This window comes from Oryctolagus cuniculus, chromosome 6, assembly GCF_051225735.1.
Source record: "Oryctolagus cuniculus isolate XC-2025 breed Fujian yellow rabbit chromosome 6, ASM5122573v1, whole genome shotgun sequence".
Classification (NCBI taxonomy): Eukaryota; Metazoa; Chordata; class Mammalia; order Lagomorpha; family Leporidae; genus Oryctolagus; species Oryctolagus cuniculus.
The window spans coordinates 121,514,533-121,527,386 of record NC_142872.1 but is presented as its reverse complement, the minus strand read 5'-3'; the positions used below and the strand labels follow the sequence as shown (position 1 = coordinate 121,527,386).

The 12,854-nt window shown below is 43.2% G+C and overlaps 2 protein-coding genes and 1 long non-coding RNA gene across 9 annotated transcripts in view; 2 read left to right on the top strand and 1 right to left on the bottom strand.

The window, feature by feature from the left end:
• LOC103348092 (uncharacterized) overlaps positions 1-12,854 on the bottom strand; it is a 377,752-nt gene that overhangs the window by 192,700 nt on the left and 172,198 nt on the right. The window lies entirely within an intron of this gene.
• Positions 1,446-12,854, top strand: part of CCNE2 (cyclin E2) — a 651,763-nt gene continuing 640,354 nt past the window's right edge. The window contains exon 1 of one of the 4 annotated variants that reach the window (XM_002710697.6): positions 1,446-1,460. Coding sequence is in view for 1 of the 4 variants with exons in the window: in XM_008255760.5 (XP_008253982.2) it covers positions 1,455-1,460 (6 nt within the window). In the remaining 3 variants the exon portion in view is untranslated. Of the gene's footprint in view, positions 1,463-12,854 lie in introns of all 4 variants that reach the window. The other 3 variants (XM_089335548.1, XM_008255760.5, XM_089335547.1) reach the window with 3 other exon arrangements.
• Positions 1,446-12,854, top strand: part of CFAP418 (cilia and flagella associated protein 418) — a 273,900-nt gene continuing 262,491 nt past the window's right edge. The window contains exon 1 of the mRNA XM_002710701.6: positions 1,446-1,460. The gene's annotated coding sequence lies outside the window, so the exon portion shown is untranslated. The remainder of the gene's footprint in view (positions 1,461-12,854) is intronic.

Below are 12,854 nucleotides of genomic sequence, written 5' to 3'. Positions count from 1 at the left end.
AACTTCAAAACATTCATGGAAAATGAAATTAAAAGATAAATTTTTAGTGGGGAAAAATGTTAATGTCATACATAAGAAAGGTCATCAGAAAATTCATAGAAAACGTATATTAGGGAAAAAAGATGCATGGATTTCTAACAATTTTTGCACCAAAATAAACTTTCCTTTTAATTTCATTTTTATGAATATTTTTGAAGTACCCTGGTATATTAACACATTGACACAACTTAGAAATCACCCAGTAAATTTTAAGTGCTTCATATATGTTTTCATTATTGTCAGTGGAGACAATAAGACTATCCTAAAAATCACAAAAATAAATTTGAGTGATGATAAATGCTAAAAAGGAGGAGGTGGCTCAGGCAATTTTGTGAGCCTATAGAATGAGGAGGCTCCAGTGGGTATGGTAGAGCAGAGTTTTCTAAGGAAGTGCTCTGAACTAAGCACTGAAGGATGGGTGAGCCAATAGCTTGGTAAACAGCTTGGGGGTTGTGGAGAGCTTCCCAAGAGGAAATAGCACAAGAGAGAGAGGCATTGTGGCACAGGTCATGTACCTGTTAGGCTGCCCCACAGAGAACAGATTGAGGTAGACACCAGAACCAAATGAAGAGCTGGATGGGCTCAGATCCTGATGAGGACTTGGGCCATGTTAAGAATCATTTTTAAGAAGATTCATTTCTGATATATTTGAAAGGTAGAGCATCAGAAAGAAAGGAAGGAAATCTTCCATCCACTGTTTTGCTATCAAAATTGCCTCAACAGGGGCCAGCGCCGTGGCTCACTTGGTTAATCCTCCACCTGCGGTGCTGGCATCTCATATGGGCACAGGGTTCTAGTCCTGGTTGCTCCTCTTCTAGTCCAGCTCTCTGTTGTGGCCCAGGGGGACAGTGGAAGATGGCCCAAGTGCTTGGGCTCCTGCACCCACATGGGAGACTAGGAAGAAGCACCTGGCTCCTGGCTTCGGATTGGCATAGCTGTGGCCATAGCAGCCATTTGGGTGGGTGAACCAATGGAAGGAAGACCTTTCTCTCTGTCTCTGTCTATAACTCTACCTGTCAAATAAAAAAAAAAATTGTCTCAACAAGTGGGGTAAGCCAGGCTAATATCTGGAGCCAGGACTCCATTCAGGCCCCCCACCCAACCACTTGGGCCATCTTCTGCTGCCATCCCTAGTGCATTAGCAGGGAGTTGGATCAGAAGTGGAGCAGCCAGGACTCAGAAATGGTACTCTGATGTGGTATGCTGGCTACTTAAGCAGTGGCTTAGCCTGTTGCATGACAATGCCAGCCCCCTAAGGATTTTCATCTTTCTCTTAAGAGCAACAGGAGACAATGAGTGGGTTGCAAGCAGAGGAGACAGATATGAGCAAAATCATCATATGATGGGGAGAAGCTGAAGTAGATTCAGATGGACTACTCAGCGGGTGATGGGGATAGGGACAAGATGCAGAGTACATGGGGAGAAAGCAGAGATCCAAGAGATACTCAAAAGGTAGAACAGCATGGCTCAAGTGCAGTAGAAAGGAGTGAGTGGCAGATGCTCGCACCTTATTTCCAAGGCCCCAGATGCATGTCCACACACAGACATCAGTGCTTCAAGCTTATGGGTGTCCTGTCCTGAGAGAAACCCTGCCAAAACATCTGATCAGTCCTGCCCAGATGTACAGTGACTCCCGTAGCACTCTGCACACCATTCCGTAGCCCGGGTATAAAATAAACTTTAAATTGGATACAGCTTTAGCAAAAAGTAATGCTGGCAACAGCTCTTCTTTTAAGGCCTCTATTTACTGTAGAGTGTTTTAAGCATGCCGTTTTAATTTCAGATTTTTTTAAATATGTATTTTGTGAGAAATAAACAGAGATGACTTAACTGGAACTTTGACTGGGGTCTCCTGGCTCTTGGCCCATATTTCTACCCAGGGACCAACCGTCTGCTGAAGTATAAATCCATCTACCCAAGCTGCTGTATGACCAACGTGAGCTATGTTTATGTTCCTCTTAAAAATGCATGCACTTCTTGGCCAGAGGGCTTACGGGCCAGAGCATTGATCTGTCAGAACTTCTTCAAGGAAGCCTAATTCAATTCCTGGCATAATTACTCAAAAGCAAACTGTGGCTCATGCATTTTCCCAAAAGTTCTCTGCATTTGCCTACTCCATGTTCAGGGCCTTCCTGCTTCCCCTGGACCTGGAAGGACCACAGTTTATAAATACACAATTCTGGGTTCCTTCAACCATTTGCCATGGCAATTCTTGAGAATAAACTTCAATGGGAATAATGAAGACTGGCAGATGCTAAACTACACAGAGAAATAAATAAGGACTAGGGTGGAAGAGGGGAAAGGGAAGAAAAGAAGGATGTCCCTTTTTCTGTTATTATGGAAACACTGAAGTCAAGAGAGTTGGGTTTTAGTCTACCTCTGCCACTGATTCCTGTGTACTCTTCTGCAATTCAGATTCATTCAGTTCAACAAAGAGTGAGCTAATCAGCGCATTCACTGGGCATGATTTTTAAGCCAAACACTGCTAGGCACTGGGAATCCAAAGATATTTAAAATCTAGTACCTACCCTTGGGGAGTTTACAAATGAGAGGCAGGCAAAATTCCTACACAAAGACACAGTAAAATCTCATAACTGATAAGATAGAAACATGCCCACAGAGCTCAGGAAAGACAAATCCCAACTGCTGTGCAGGAAAGCTTCTTGAAGGCAAAGACACCTGTGTCTGTGTTAAAGTGAATAAAGATGGGACAAAGCACAGCAAGTGTACCAGGAGAGGACACGCTGCAGTTCCCAGAACTGTCGCCAAGGCTGAGTTATTATCACGGGTAATTGTCACTCTGCGGGCAGCTCAGCATCTGAATTCCCTCTTTTTGTTTGAGGAACTTCATTCCTGATTCTTGCTTCCTGCCTACAAAGTTAGGGAGTAGACATGTGCCAAAAACACTAGAGCAGGAGCTAATGACACAAAGACACATAGACCACAAAAAACCATTCCAGCGCTACAATAAGCCATGCCAAGGTCTAGTTTCCAGTGTCAGAGATTCCAAAGGAGCCAGGGCAGCCTCAGCCCCTGGGGCCACGGTGTGGGCAGTGCAGGCCACCACATTAAGGGCTGAGGCAGTGCAACCTCAATAGACCTGATTTGGGCTATGATTTCACCTGAGTAGCCTCTGGTCTAATGTGTAAGCCTCTGCAGCAACTTTGTGAGCCTCCGTCCACCCTTTTAATGCATTTATCTTCTGCATAAAGCAATTGAGGTTGGTTTCATTTACTTGCAGCCAAAATACCTAATATAAGAGTAACAGGAGCAGAACCTTACAGGTGTGGATATATCATGGGAGCACAGCAAATAGTTCAACATTAAGGGAGCAGATGAGATGAAAAGGATAGAGAATAAGGCTGGGGACACAGATGGAGGTCACGTTGGTGTGGGCCTATGTATCTTAATTTTTACTACAAATTCTTGCCCCTACAGAGATAAGAATTCAAAGCAGAGGCATAAAAATACAGCACAAGTGATACCAGGATTTATTCAAGGAAGGGAGAGGAAGAGGGAGTGGGAATATACATTCACACATGAGTGTGGGCCACTCCACATGGAGAGACACCCATCACAGGTGAGTCAGAGAGCTGCCTATGAGGCCAGCAAAGGGTCCTCAAGCAAAGTCAAGAGTAAAAGAAGGGCCCTTCCCATGCTCATTCTCTTTTATGAGACAGGGTTGGTGCCCTAATTGAATATACAATCAGGGTGGAGTCTGAGTAGAGTTTAGTGATCATGAGGCTTTCTGGGGTATTTACGGTGCCTGCACATGGATCTTAACTTTCACGTGGCCATCATGATGTCTCCTCCCTCCTTGTCCCAGATGAACACATAAGTGCATCATGAGAAAGAGGGTGTATTAGATTGACCGGTAAAGGGAAAGAGCTACAATGTAGAGCTAGCAGAAATTCAGCTCACTCATCCCTATCAAACTTCCTGCACAGTCTCCCTATACCAAAGTCACAATGGCTCCTTGGGCTAAGAAAATCCTAAAGGTGATGGGTACCACTGAAGCGCCATTAACCACATTCATATTTGAGACTGACTGACCGACCTAGGGTCAGGGTCAAGAGGACAGGGTCGGATCAGGAGACTACACAAAAGGTGATTTACTATAGAGTCCAGAGAAAGGTGATGAAGGCTGACCTTAAGCTGTGGTTTTTGAGGGGAAAGAGGTGACAATAGCCTGAAAATATTTAAACAGCAAAATAAGTGATATTTATATTCACATTGAGAAGAAAGAAGTCCCTTCATCATTCTGAGCTCAATTGTTTCATCATTAAATTTGGAGCAAAGCCTAGGTATTCTACAAGGCATGTGACCTCCATGATTCTGACCACAGCAAGTGCAGGCACACTAGCTGAAGACAATGGCAACTGTCACTGGAACAGAAACGACTTCCTCATGAGGACAGATCAAAATAGACGAGTGGGTGGGTTTTTGGTCTAATGGTTAAAATGTAGATTAGGATGCTCCACATCCCACACCAGAACACATGAGTTCAATGCCTGGTACCAGCTCCTGATTCCAGCTTTCTAGTAATGTGTTGCACCTGCATGGAAGATCAAGGCTGGATTCCCAGCAAACGGCTTGGGCCCTTCAGCCCTGTGGACATTTGGGGAGTGAACCAGTTGGTGGGAGTGCTTGGCATGCTCTCCCAACTCTCTTGCTCTCTCCCTTTATGTGGGGTGTGTGTGTGTGTGTGTGTGTGTGTCTTTGCCTCTCATATAAAATTAAATAAATGAGTAAAAACACTGAAGATGAAGACCTGAGAGAGTTAACATGAAGTCTGTAGAGTTGTGAAAAGCACACCACATGGTAAAGATGGGTTTGTTCACTGAAATTTGCGATCCTGTGACTGAGAGCTAGAGAAGGAGTGTGAGTGATTATATAAAAGGAACCACTGCCATGACATAACAGGTGTATTGCCAGGGTGAGCTAATGTTTGAAAATCCGGTGTACTATCTCCTTCTTACAATCCACATAGATGTTTTCCTGTTACATAGACATGAACTCACAGGCTTGATTTCTTGAACACTCTTGGTCAAAAATTTCCTTAATGAGAACAAAACATTTCTTGGGCAACACTATACTCTTCTAAGAAACCAAATATCTGAAGGGTTGATATCAAAACATACAGGATAGTTTTATTCTTTCAAGTATGGATGTAGCTAAAATTGAACAAGAAAGGCAACCAACCACGAAAAAAGTCACATTTTCACAGAATCTCAGTGTGTCAGAGGTAAACACAGCCTTTTAGGGCCAAATGGAATTTACCTTTGAAACTCAGTTCTTTTTTAAAAAATTATTTTTCATTTGTTTGTTTGATGGACAGATAAAGAGATTTCACTTCTACTAGTTCACTCCCCAGATGCCTGCAAAAGCCCAGGCTGGGCCAAGCTGAAGCCGGGAGCTCAGAACTCAATCTGGATCTCCCTCATGGGCGTCAGGGACCCAAGTACTTGAGCCATCAACACAGGGTACACATAGCAGCAGGCTAGAATTTGGAAACAAGCTTGGACTTCAGCCCAGGGATGCCAATCTAGGGTTCAGGCATCCCACGTGATAACTTAACCAGTGCACCAAATGCCTGTCCCTGCAATAGGTCTTTCTCAGCTACAAACAATTCTGTTGTTGCTGTTGTTGTAACTGTAGTTTCGTTTGAAAAATTTCTGTGACCAGAAAGTTGTTTTGAAACTGTGTCTTTGACAACTCCAAGATGGAATATGGCTTGCATCACATTTCACAGTTAATGAGCTTTCCTCCCCTCTTCCCTCACAATGTAATCACAGGAAATAAAATGGCATGCCTTTGTCGCTGAGGCTGTCAAACTGTTGATCACCTCACAAACCAGGGCCTTTGGAAGACAGACTGGGGAGCCACCGTGCATTTCTCTGAAAGAGGGTCTCCACTTTAGGACCCCAACTTGGCTGCTCAGCTGTGGTGGCAGCAGGCTGACACCCAGCCCAGCCCCCCTGACTCCCCACACCTCTCCCAACACAAGCAGAGGCAACAGGTGGGGAGCTTGTGGCTAAAACTCCCTCTGTTGTCATTATTTGGCTCACAAGCATAAATTCAAGTAAAATTTATACTCACTGTCTATTCCTGTTTCCTTTTTTTTCAAACTGAGTAGTATTTGGCAAGTTACTGATGGGTAATGTGCATTTATTAAAGCCCCTCTACACCCTGCAATTTCTCTACTCTCCCTCTCTCTGTATTAAGGAGTAAAAGAAAACTCAATTTACATCTTGAAGTGGCAGGAAAGAATATTTGCCTCTTTTATTCTGCTGGACATACCCCTTGGAGAATTTTCTGATTTTTGCCTCCTGAGACCTTTTGGAAAGTCACCTCAATTTAGGGGAGAAGAAATTGATTTATGAAAATCTGTTTTTAGAGCAACTATGTCTCCTCTCGCAGGCAGAGCTGAGTCTCTCATAACTACAAACATCACCACCAACACTCCTTCCTCCCTGACAAAAAGGTGTTTATTTCTTAAACCTGCTTTCCTGAAATTTCCAGGTTTGTTCCTCTGAGCCCTGACAACATCTACGGTGCAACCGACTGCAGGAAAGGAGAAATTCGCCCTAGCTGGTGCGGTTCGTTGTTTTTCTCACATTTTTAACAGTTTCCTGGAAACCTGGGACTTCAGTGGGGTTTTCTGGGCAGACAGATGCTAATACTTCAGAGTTTTGCTCAAGAGGAGACAAGTAAGTGGGTCAGGCCTGCAGGTGACAAGGGGAGCAGCACAGAGATGCTGTTTCCTGGACCTGCCGTCTGAGCTGCCGGCGTAATTCTGAGAGTGGAGGGGGCTCCAGCAAAATGCTTCGTGCTCCTTTTTCTTCCTTGAGGGAGACTTAAATCCTCCTTGGTGACAGGGACAATTTCTCCCACTCCCTTTTGGCAATCTCCCCGCACTCTCCGCTTCCCCAGCTCTCTGCAGCCCCCAAATTGGATTCCATGATAAATATTGCTGCTGCTGCTGCTGCTGCTGCTGCCATTGACTTTATCTCAAACCAGAAAAAAAAAAATACGAACATGATTTGCAAAACCTGTTTTCTGGACTCCCAGTGACTGAGACAGGAAGGGTGGGGGGAGAGGATGCGGCGGCCTGTTTGTACACTCCTGGCACTACCTCTTCCTCCCCAGTGGAGCTTTCCATGGAAATTCTGGCTGCACCGGACTTGGCTAAGCTTGGGACTATTTTTGGAAGCCTAAAAACCTCAGGGGAGTGACTTTTACTTTTATTCATGTACAGGGTCCTTACTTTTATTTATTAAAGAAACAAAAACATGTCTCCTGCTTAACTTCAACCAGCTTTCATGTCAAGTGAAACAAAACTCTTTGGGCTGGTCCAATCGGCCATTTGCCAGGGTAGAAGGGGAGTCCCTTCCATAGTGGGCTGCAGATTATGTGATCTGGGTATTCATGACCCCTCGCATAGAGGGAAGAGCCATGGACTTCTGAGACTCATGTCCCAAAGGAACAACATTAGGGGAGTGCTTGGGTCTAACTCAAGAGAAAAATATCTGGGCAAAATTCCAGTAAGTTAGAAGTGTTACTTTTTAAAAACATTTCAGGTGGGGGAAAAATAGGACAGAAGATTCAGCACTAACCCCCTCTATCCCAAAACCATGACCCTGATGTCCCAGCACCTAAAAACTCAGCGGACGAGGTCACAGGGTCAGAATTACCCACAAATTTCACTTCACCCCAATCAAAGATCTAAGTGTTCACTTTAGCAAGTTGGGAAGGGCAGCCAGCCAGCCCCTTGGCCTCAAGCAGACAAATTGATTCAAAGTTTTCTCCTTGAGCCTACAGCCAGGATGCTGGGGAGGTGCTATTATTTTATCTCAGTGGAGCCCTGGAACTTCCTTACCCTCATTGAGTGGCCCACCACACATCAGCAAGTATGTATGAGCAAAGTGGATATTCAAGTCTGCATCTGGCACTAGACAGAGCTGCTGTGATAATCCCTGGGGGATTTGCTTAGTGGGGCATCCCCAGGCCAAGTGTCAAGGTTCCTCTTCTACCAGCTCAGTACTCTCTTCCTTCTGCACTCTCTTCATTGCCCCAGTGATAGGTCAAGCTGGGATTCACATTAGACCCCAGCATGTTGGGCAATGGTACATGCATCCATGTCACAGTGGGAAAATCTTGTTAGTCTCCAAGCAGCTCAGTTTTATCCCATAAATACTATATCCTGGCAGGGTCAGAGCCAACCCTTATAGCTGCTCACTTCAATCTGTCCCCTCCTCCTCGGCCATACAGCAGAAGTGCACTGATGGCCCTCCGTGTGCATGGGCTCCATGTCTGTGGATTCAACCAAACCAAGGATCAAAATGTTAAGAATAACGTTGTGTCTGGTTAAAATGTTAAGAATAATGTTGTGGAGCTGTCTGTTAAGCAATGTTTTAGACTCCTGCATCCCTCAGCAGACTGCCTGGTTCAAGTCCCTGCTACTCTGCTTCCATCCAGTTTCCTGCTGATACATCCTGAAGGTCAGCATGTAATGGCTCAAGTACTTGGGTCCCTGCCATCCACATCGGAGACCTGGATGGAGCTTCGAGCTCACCGCTTCAGCCTGGCCCAGCCCTGGTTGTTGTGGGCATTTGGTGAGTGAACCACAGATGGCAATATCTTTCTCTGTCTCTGTCTCTGTCTCTGTCTCTGTCTCTCCCTCTCTCTTTCACTTTGCCTTTCAAATAAATAAGCAAATCTTGAAAAAAAAAATCCATCCTAAACATACGCATTTTTCTTGTCATTATTCCCCAAACTACACAGTGTAACAACTATTACACCACCAGCTGCATGTGTACAGTGATGAGGACTTGAGTGTCCACATATCGAAGACAGCAAAGCCAGAAATGATATACAGCAATAGCCCCATGAAAGACAGCTGCACTATAACCCCATGTATCTTCCTTGGATTGTTTCATGAGATATAAATAAGCATTATTTGGGTCAAGCCATTCAACTTTCAGGGGTCTATTTATTGTTCTGGTCTATCCTATCCTGAATAATACAGGGTAAAAATAAACACCTGCTCTTCCTGCATCAAAGGACTGGGGGAAGGGGTGAGTGAGATATTTTCTGTGAAAATACTTTGAAAACATAGCACACCCTCAAGTGTAAAGCATAGGTAACAACATCCATTGAAGCAAAAGGGAAAGCTGGCTTGAATGAAAAACTTTCATAGAAATCAGGCCTCATATTTCAGGACCGGCGCTGTGGTGTAGTAGGCTAAGCCTCCACTGGCACTGGCATCCCATATGGGCACTCATTTGAGTCTTGGCTGCTCCTCTTCTGATCCAGCTCCCTGCTTATGGCCTGAGAAAGTAGTAGAAGATGGCCCAAGTGCCTGGGGCCCTGCACCTATGTAGGAGATCTGGAAGAAGCTCCTGGTTCTTGGCTCCTGGCTTCAGATCAGCCCAGCTCTGGCCATTGTGACTATCGGGGGAGTAAACCAATAGATGGAAGACCTTTCTCTCTGTCTCTCCTTCTCTCTGTAACTCTACCTCTCAAATAACACACACAAAGAAATTTTTTTTTAAAAAAAAGGGCTATTCATATAATCCACACAGCAATGCTACAGAACAGATAACACTGTCATTCTTTCTACAGGTTGCAGAAACCAAGTCTTCTAAGGTGAGTGACTCTCCCAACGCTAATCAGCTAGCCCAGTACTGAAGAAAGAAAGTCTAGCACCAGAAAGATATTCTGAACTATGAATCTAGAAAGAAAAGCCAACTTCACATAAGTTAATAACTGAGACTTTTCATTAAATAAGTGAACTTCTAAAAGTGCTGTGCTTCAGTTACCTATTTTTTTGAAAGGCCATTTTGGCCTGCAATTTGTCCTCATGCTGACCCAGCTTTTCCAGTGCATTTTCCATGAATACGCACAGCTCCCATCTTTGGCAGCCACAGCCCTTTCAGGAACATTTCTAGTCTAACCAAACACCACCACCTAGATTCCCACCCTAAACTAAGCTTGGATGCAGGATTTGACATTTACTGGGGGCATTTTTAAATCTCACTCCGGGAAATTTTTTCACTCCCTTGATTTTAGAACCTCTTCTGTCTTCTTAAATATATTTAATCTCTTAGGAGATGAAGAAATGCTGTTTAATGAGTTAAAAATGGGCAAGGGCACCTCCCAGCTATTAATTCATTAAAGAAACCTGAAAGTAATGTTACTTCATGTTTCTGCCATCAGACAGAATTCCAAAGTACAATTACTGCAACCTCCTAACGAGACCACCAAAGGAAAACAGGCCATTATAAAAATGTCAGCTCTATTGAACACTATGAGTTTTTATACTCAGTCACCTCAGAGCTACTGTGCACATGTTTTTTCATCCTTGCAATGCTTGGGGAAAAGTCACACTATCCAAATTTGCTCAAACCACATTTCCACCTGTGTGGGGCAGTGGACTTAATAAGCATATAGAATAAGCTCACAAATTTGGATCCCATTCATCTGGAATTCTTGATATTTCAGTTATGCATATCTGGCCAGACCCAAAAAAAAAAAAACCTGGTGGGGCAGAGGTCACTGCACAAAGCTAGAGTGAAATAAGGGCTAGTAGGGTCAAGAGGGGAGAAAGCAGCCTGCAGAGCTTAGAAGTTGTTATAGAAACAGGCTATGTTTTTTAATGATCAAATAAGAATCATACATAAAAAGTTACTAATTATGCATAGAGATTGGTTGGAGAAATAAATTTAAACCGTTAAATGAATTGCAGGAGGAACGTTGAACCTGCTTATGGATTAAGAGAAATAAAACATCTTCTTGTAGTTCTCAGAAACACGTTCCCCAAAGCCACTGGTACTCTTATCTCTTCACTGAAGAATGCTGACAATGCAAACCACAGAGGCATCCTGGCATAAAAATAATAAAATACTGGTCTGTAGAAAACACAAAGGTTGTATGATCTCACTTATATGTGGAATCTGAAATAGCTAACCTCAGAGAAGCAGAGAGTAGAATGGTGGTTTCCAGGGCCTAGGGCTAGGGAGAAATGGAGAGACAATTATCAAAGCATACAAAGTTTCAAGCACAGAAGAAAAACAAGTCCTGGAGATATAATGTACAGTCATTATGTCTACAGCTATACTGCTGCATTGCATACAGTTATGTGTCACTTAATCACAGGGATACATTCTAAGAAACACACCATTCAGTGATCATTATCATTGAGCAAACATCATAGAATGTACTTGCACAAACCTAGCCGCTATGCCCTACTACACACCCAGCCTATATTGTATATGCTGTCATATATGCAGCTTACCTTTTACCAAAATGTAATTCTCCAGCACATGACTATTCTCAACATTTGCCGAGAGTAAATCTCGTGTTAACTGTTGTCACCACAAAATCAATCAACCAATCGATCCATAAAGGGAGCAGCAGGAAACTACACATAGATATATATAATTTTAAAATTTCTACCAAAATGGAATGATTCTATCCATACTGTGTTATCTTTTACCTCCTGAAGTGAAATGGACACTATGGGAAACGGTGACTTGATCAGCATAGCCCTGACTATTAATGAACAACTTAATACATTATCCCTCTTATTAGTTTTTTTGTCTGTTCTACTTAATATGACTGGTTTAATTCTGTAATTAATACACAGTTATTCTTAAGTGTTGAAAATTAACTGAAATGTGATCCCTGTTAAACATAAGAGTGGGAATAAGAGAGGAAAGAGATGTATAATTTGGGACATGCTCAAGCTGACTTGCCCCAAATGGTAGAGTTAGAAACATACCAGGGGATTCCAATTCAATCCCATCAAGGTGGCATGTACCAATGCCATCTCACTATTCCAAGTGATCAATTTCAGTTCACAATTGATCATAATGAAAGGACTAAGAGTCAAAGGGATCACATAAACAAGTCTAGTACCTGCTAACACTAACCAATAGAATAAATAAAGGGGAGAGTGATCCAACATGGGAAGTGAGATACTCAGCAGACTCATAGAATGGCAGATGTCCTAAATAGCACTCTGGCCTCAGAATCAGCCCTAAAGGCATTCGGATCTGGCTGAAAAGCCCATGAGAGTATTTCAGGCATGGAAAGCCAAGACACTCTGGCAAAAGATCTCTGCGAGTGAGATCCCAGTGGAAAGAACAGGTCTTCAAAGAAGGAGGTACCTTTCTCTGAAGGGAGGAGAGAACCTCCACTTTGACTATGACCTTGTCTAAACAAGATAAGAGTCGGAGAACTCAGAGGGCTTCCATAGCCTTGGAAACTCATGACTGGAGCATAGGGAGATTACTGATGCCATAGACAGGAGTGTCAATTGGTAAAGTCAACAACAGGAGTCACTGTGCACTTACTCCTCATGTAGGATCTCTGTCCTTAATGTGCTGTGCATTGAGATTTAATGCTATAACGAGTACTCAAACAATATATTTCACTTTGTGTTTCTATGGGGGTGCAAACTGTTGAAATCTTTACTTAATGTATACTAAACTGATCCTCTGTAAAAAAAAAAAAAAAAAAGAAAAAAGAAATTATCAACTCCTAACTTGACTCCTTGGGATTAAACATGACAATAGGTCTGCTCTGATTTCATCATCATTTAAAAAAAATCATCTATTATTTTTCACTTTATGTTTCTGTGTGGGAGCAAACTGTTGAAATCCTTACTTAATGTATACTAAGCTGCTCTTCTGTATATTAAGATAATCGAAAATGAATCTTGATGTGAATGGAAGGGGAGAGGGAGTGGGAAAGGGGAGGGTTGTGGGTGGGAGGGACGGTATGGGGGGGAAGCCATTGTAATCTATAAGCTG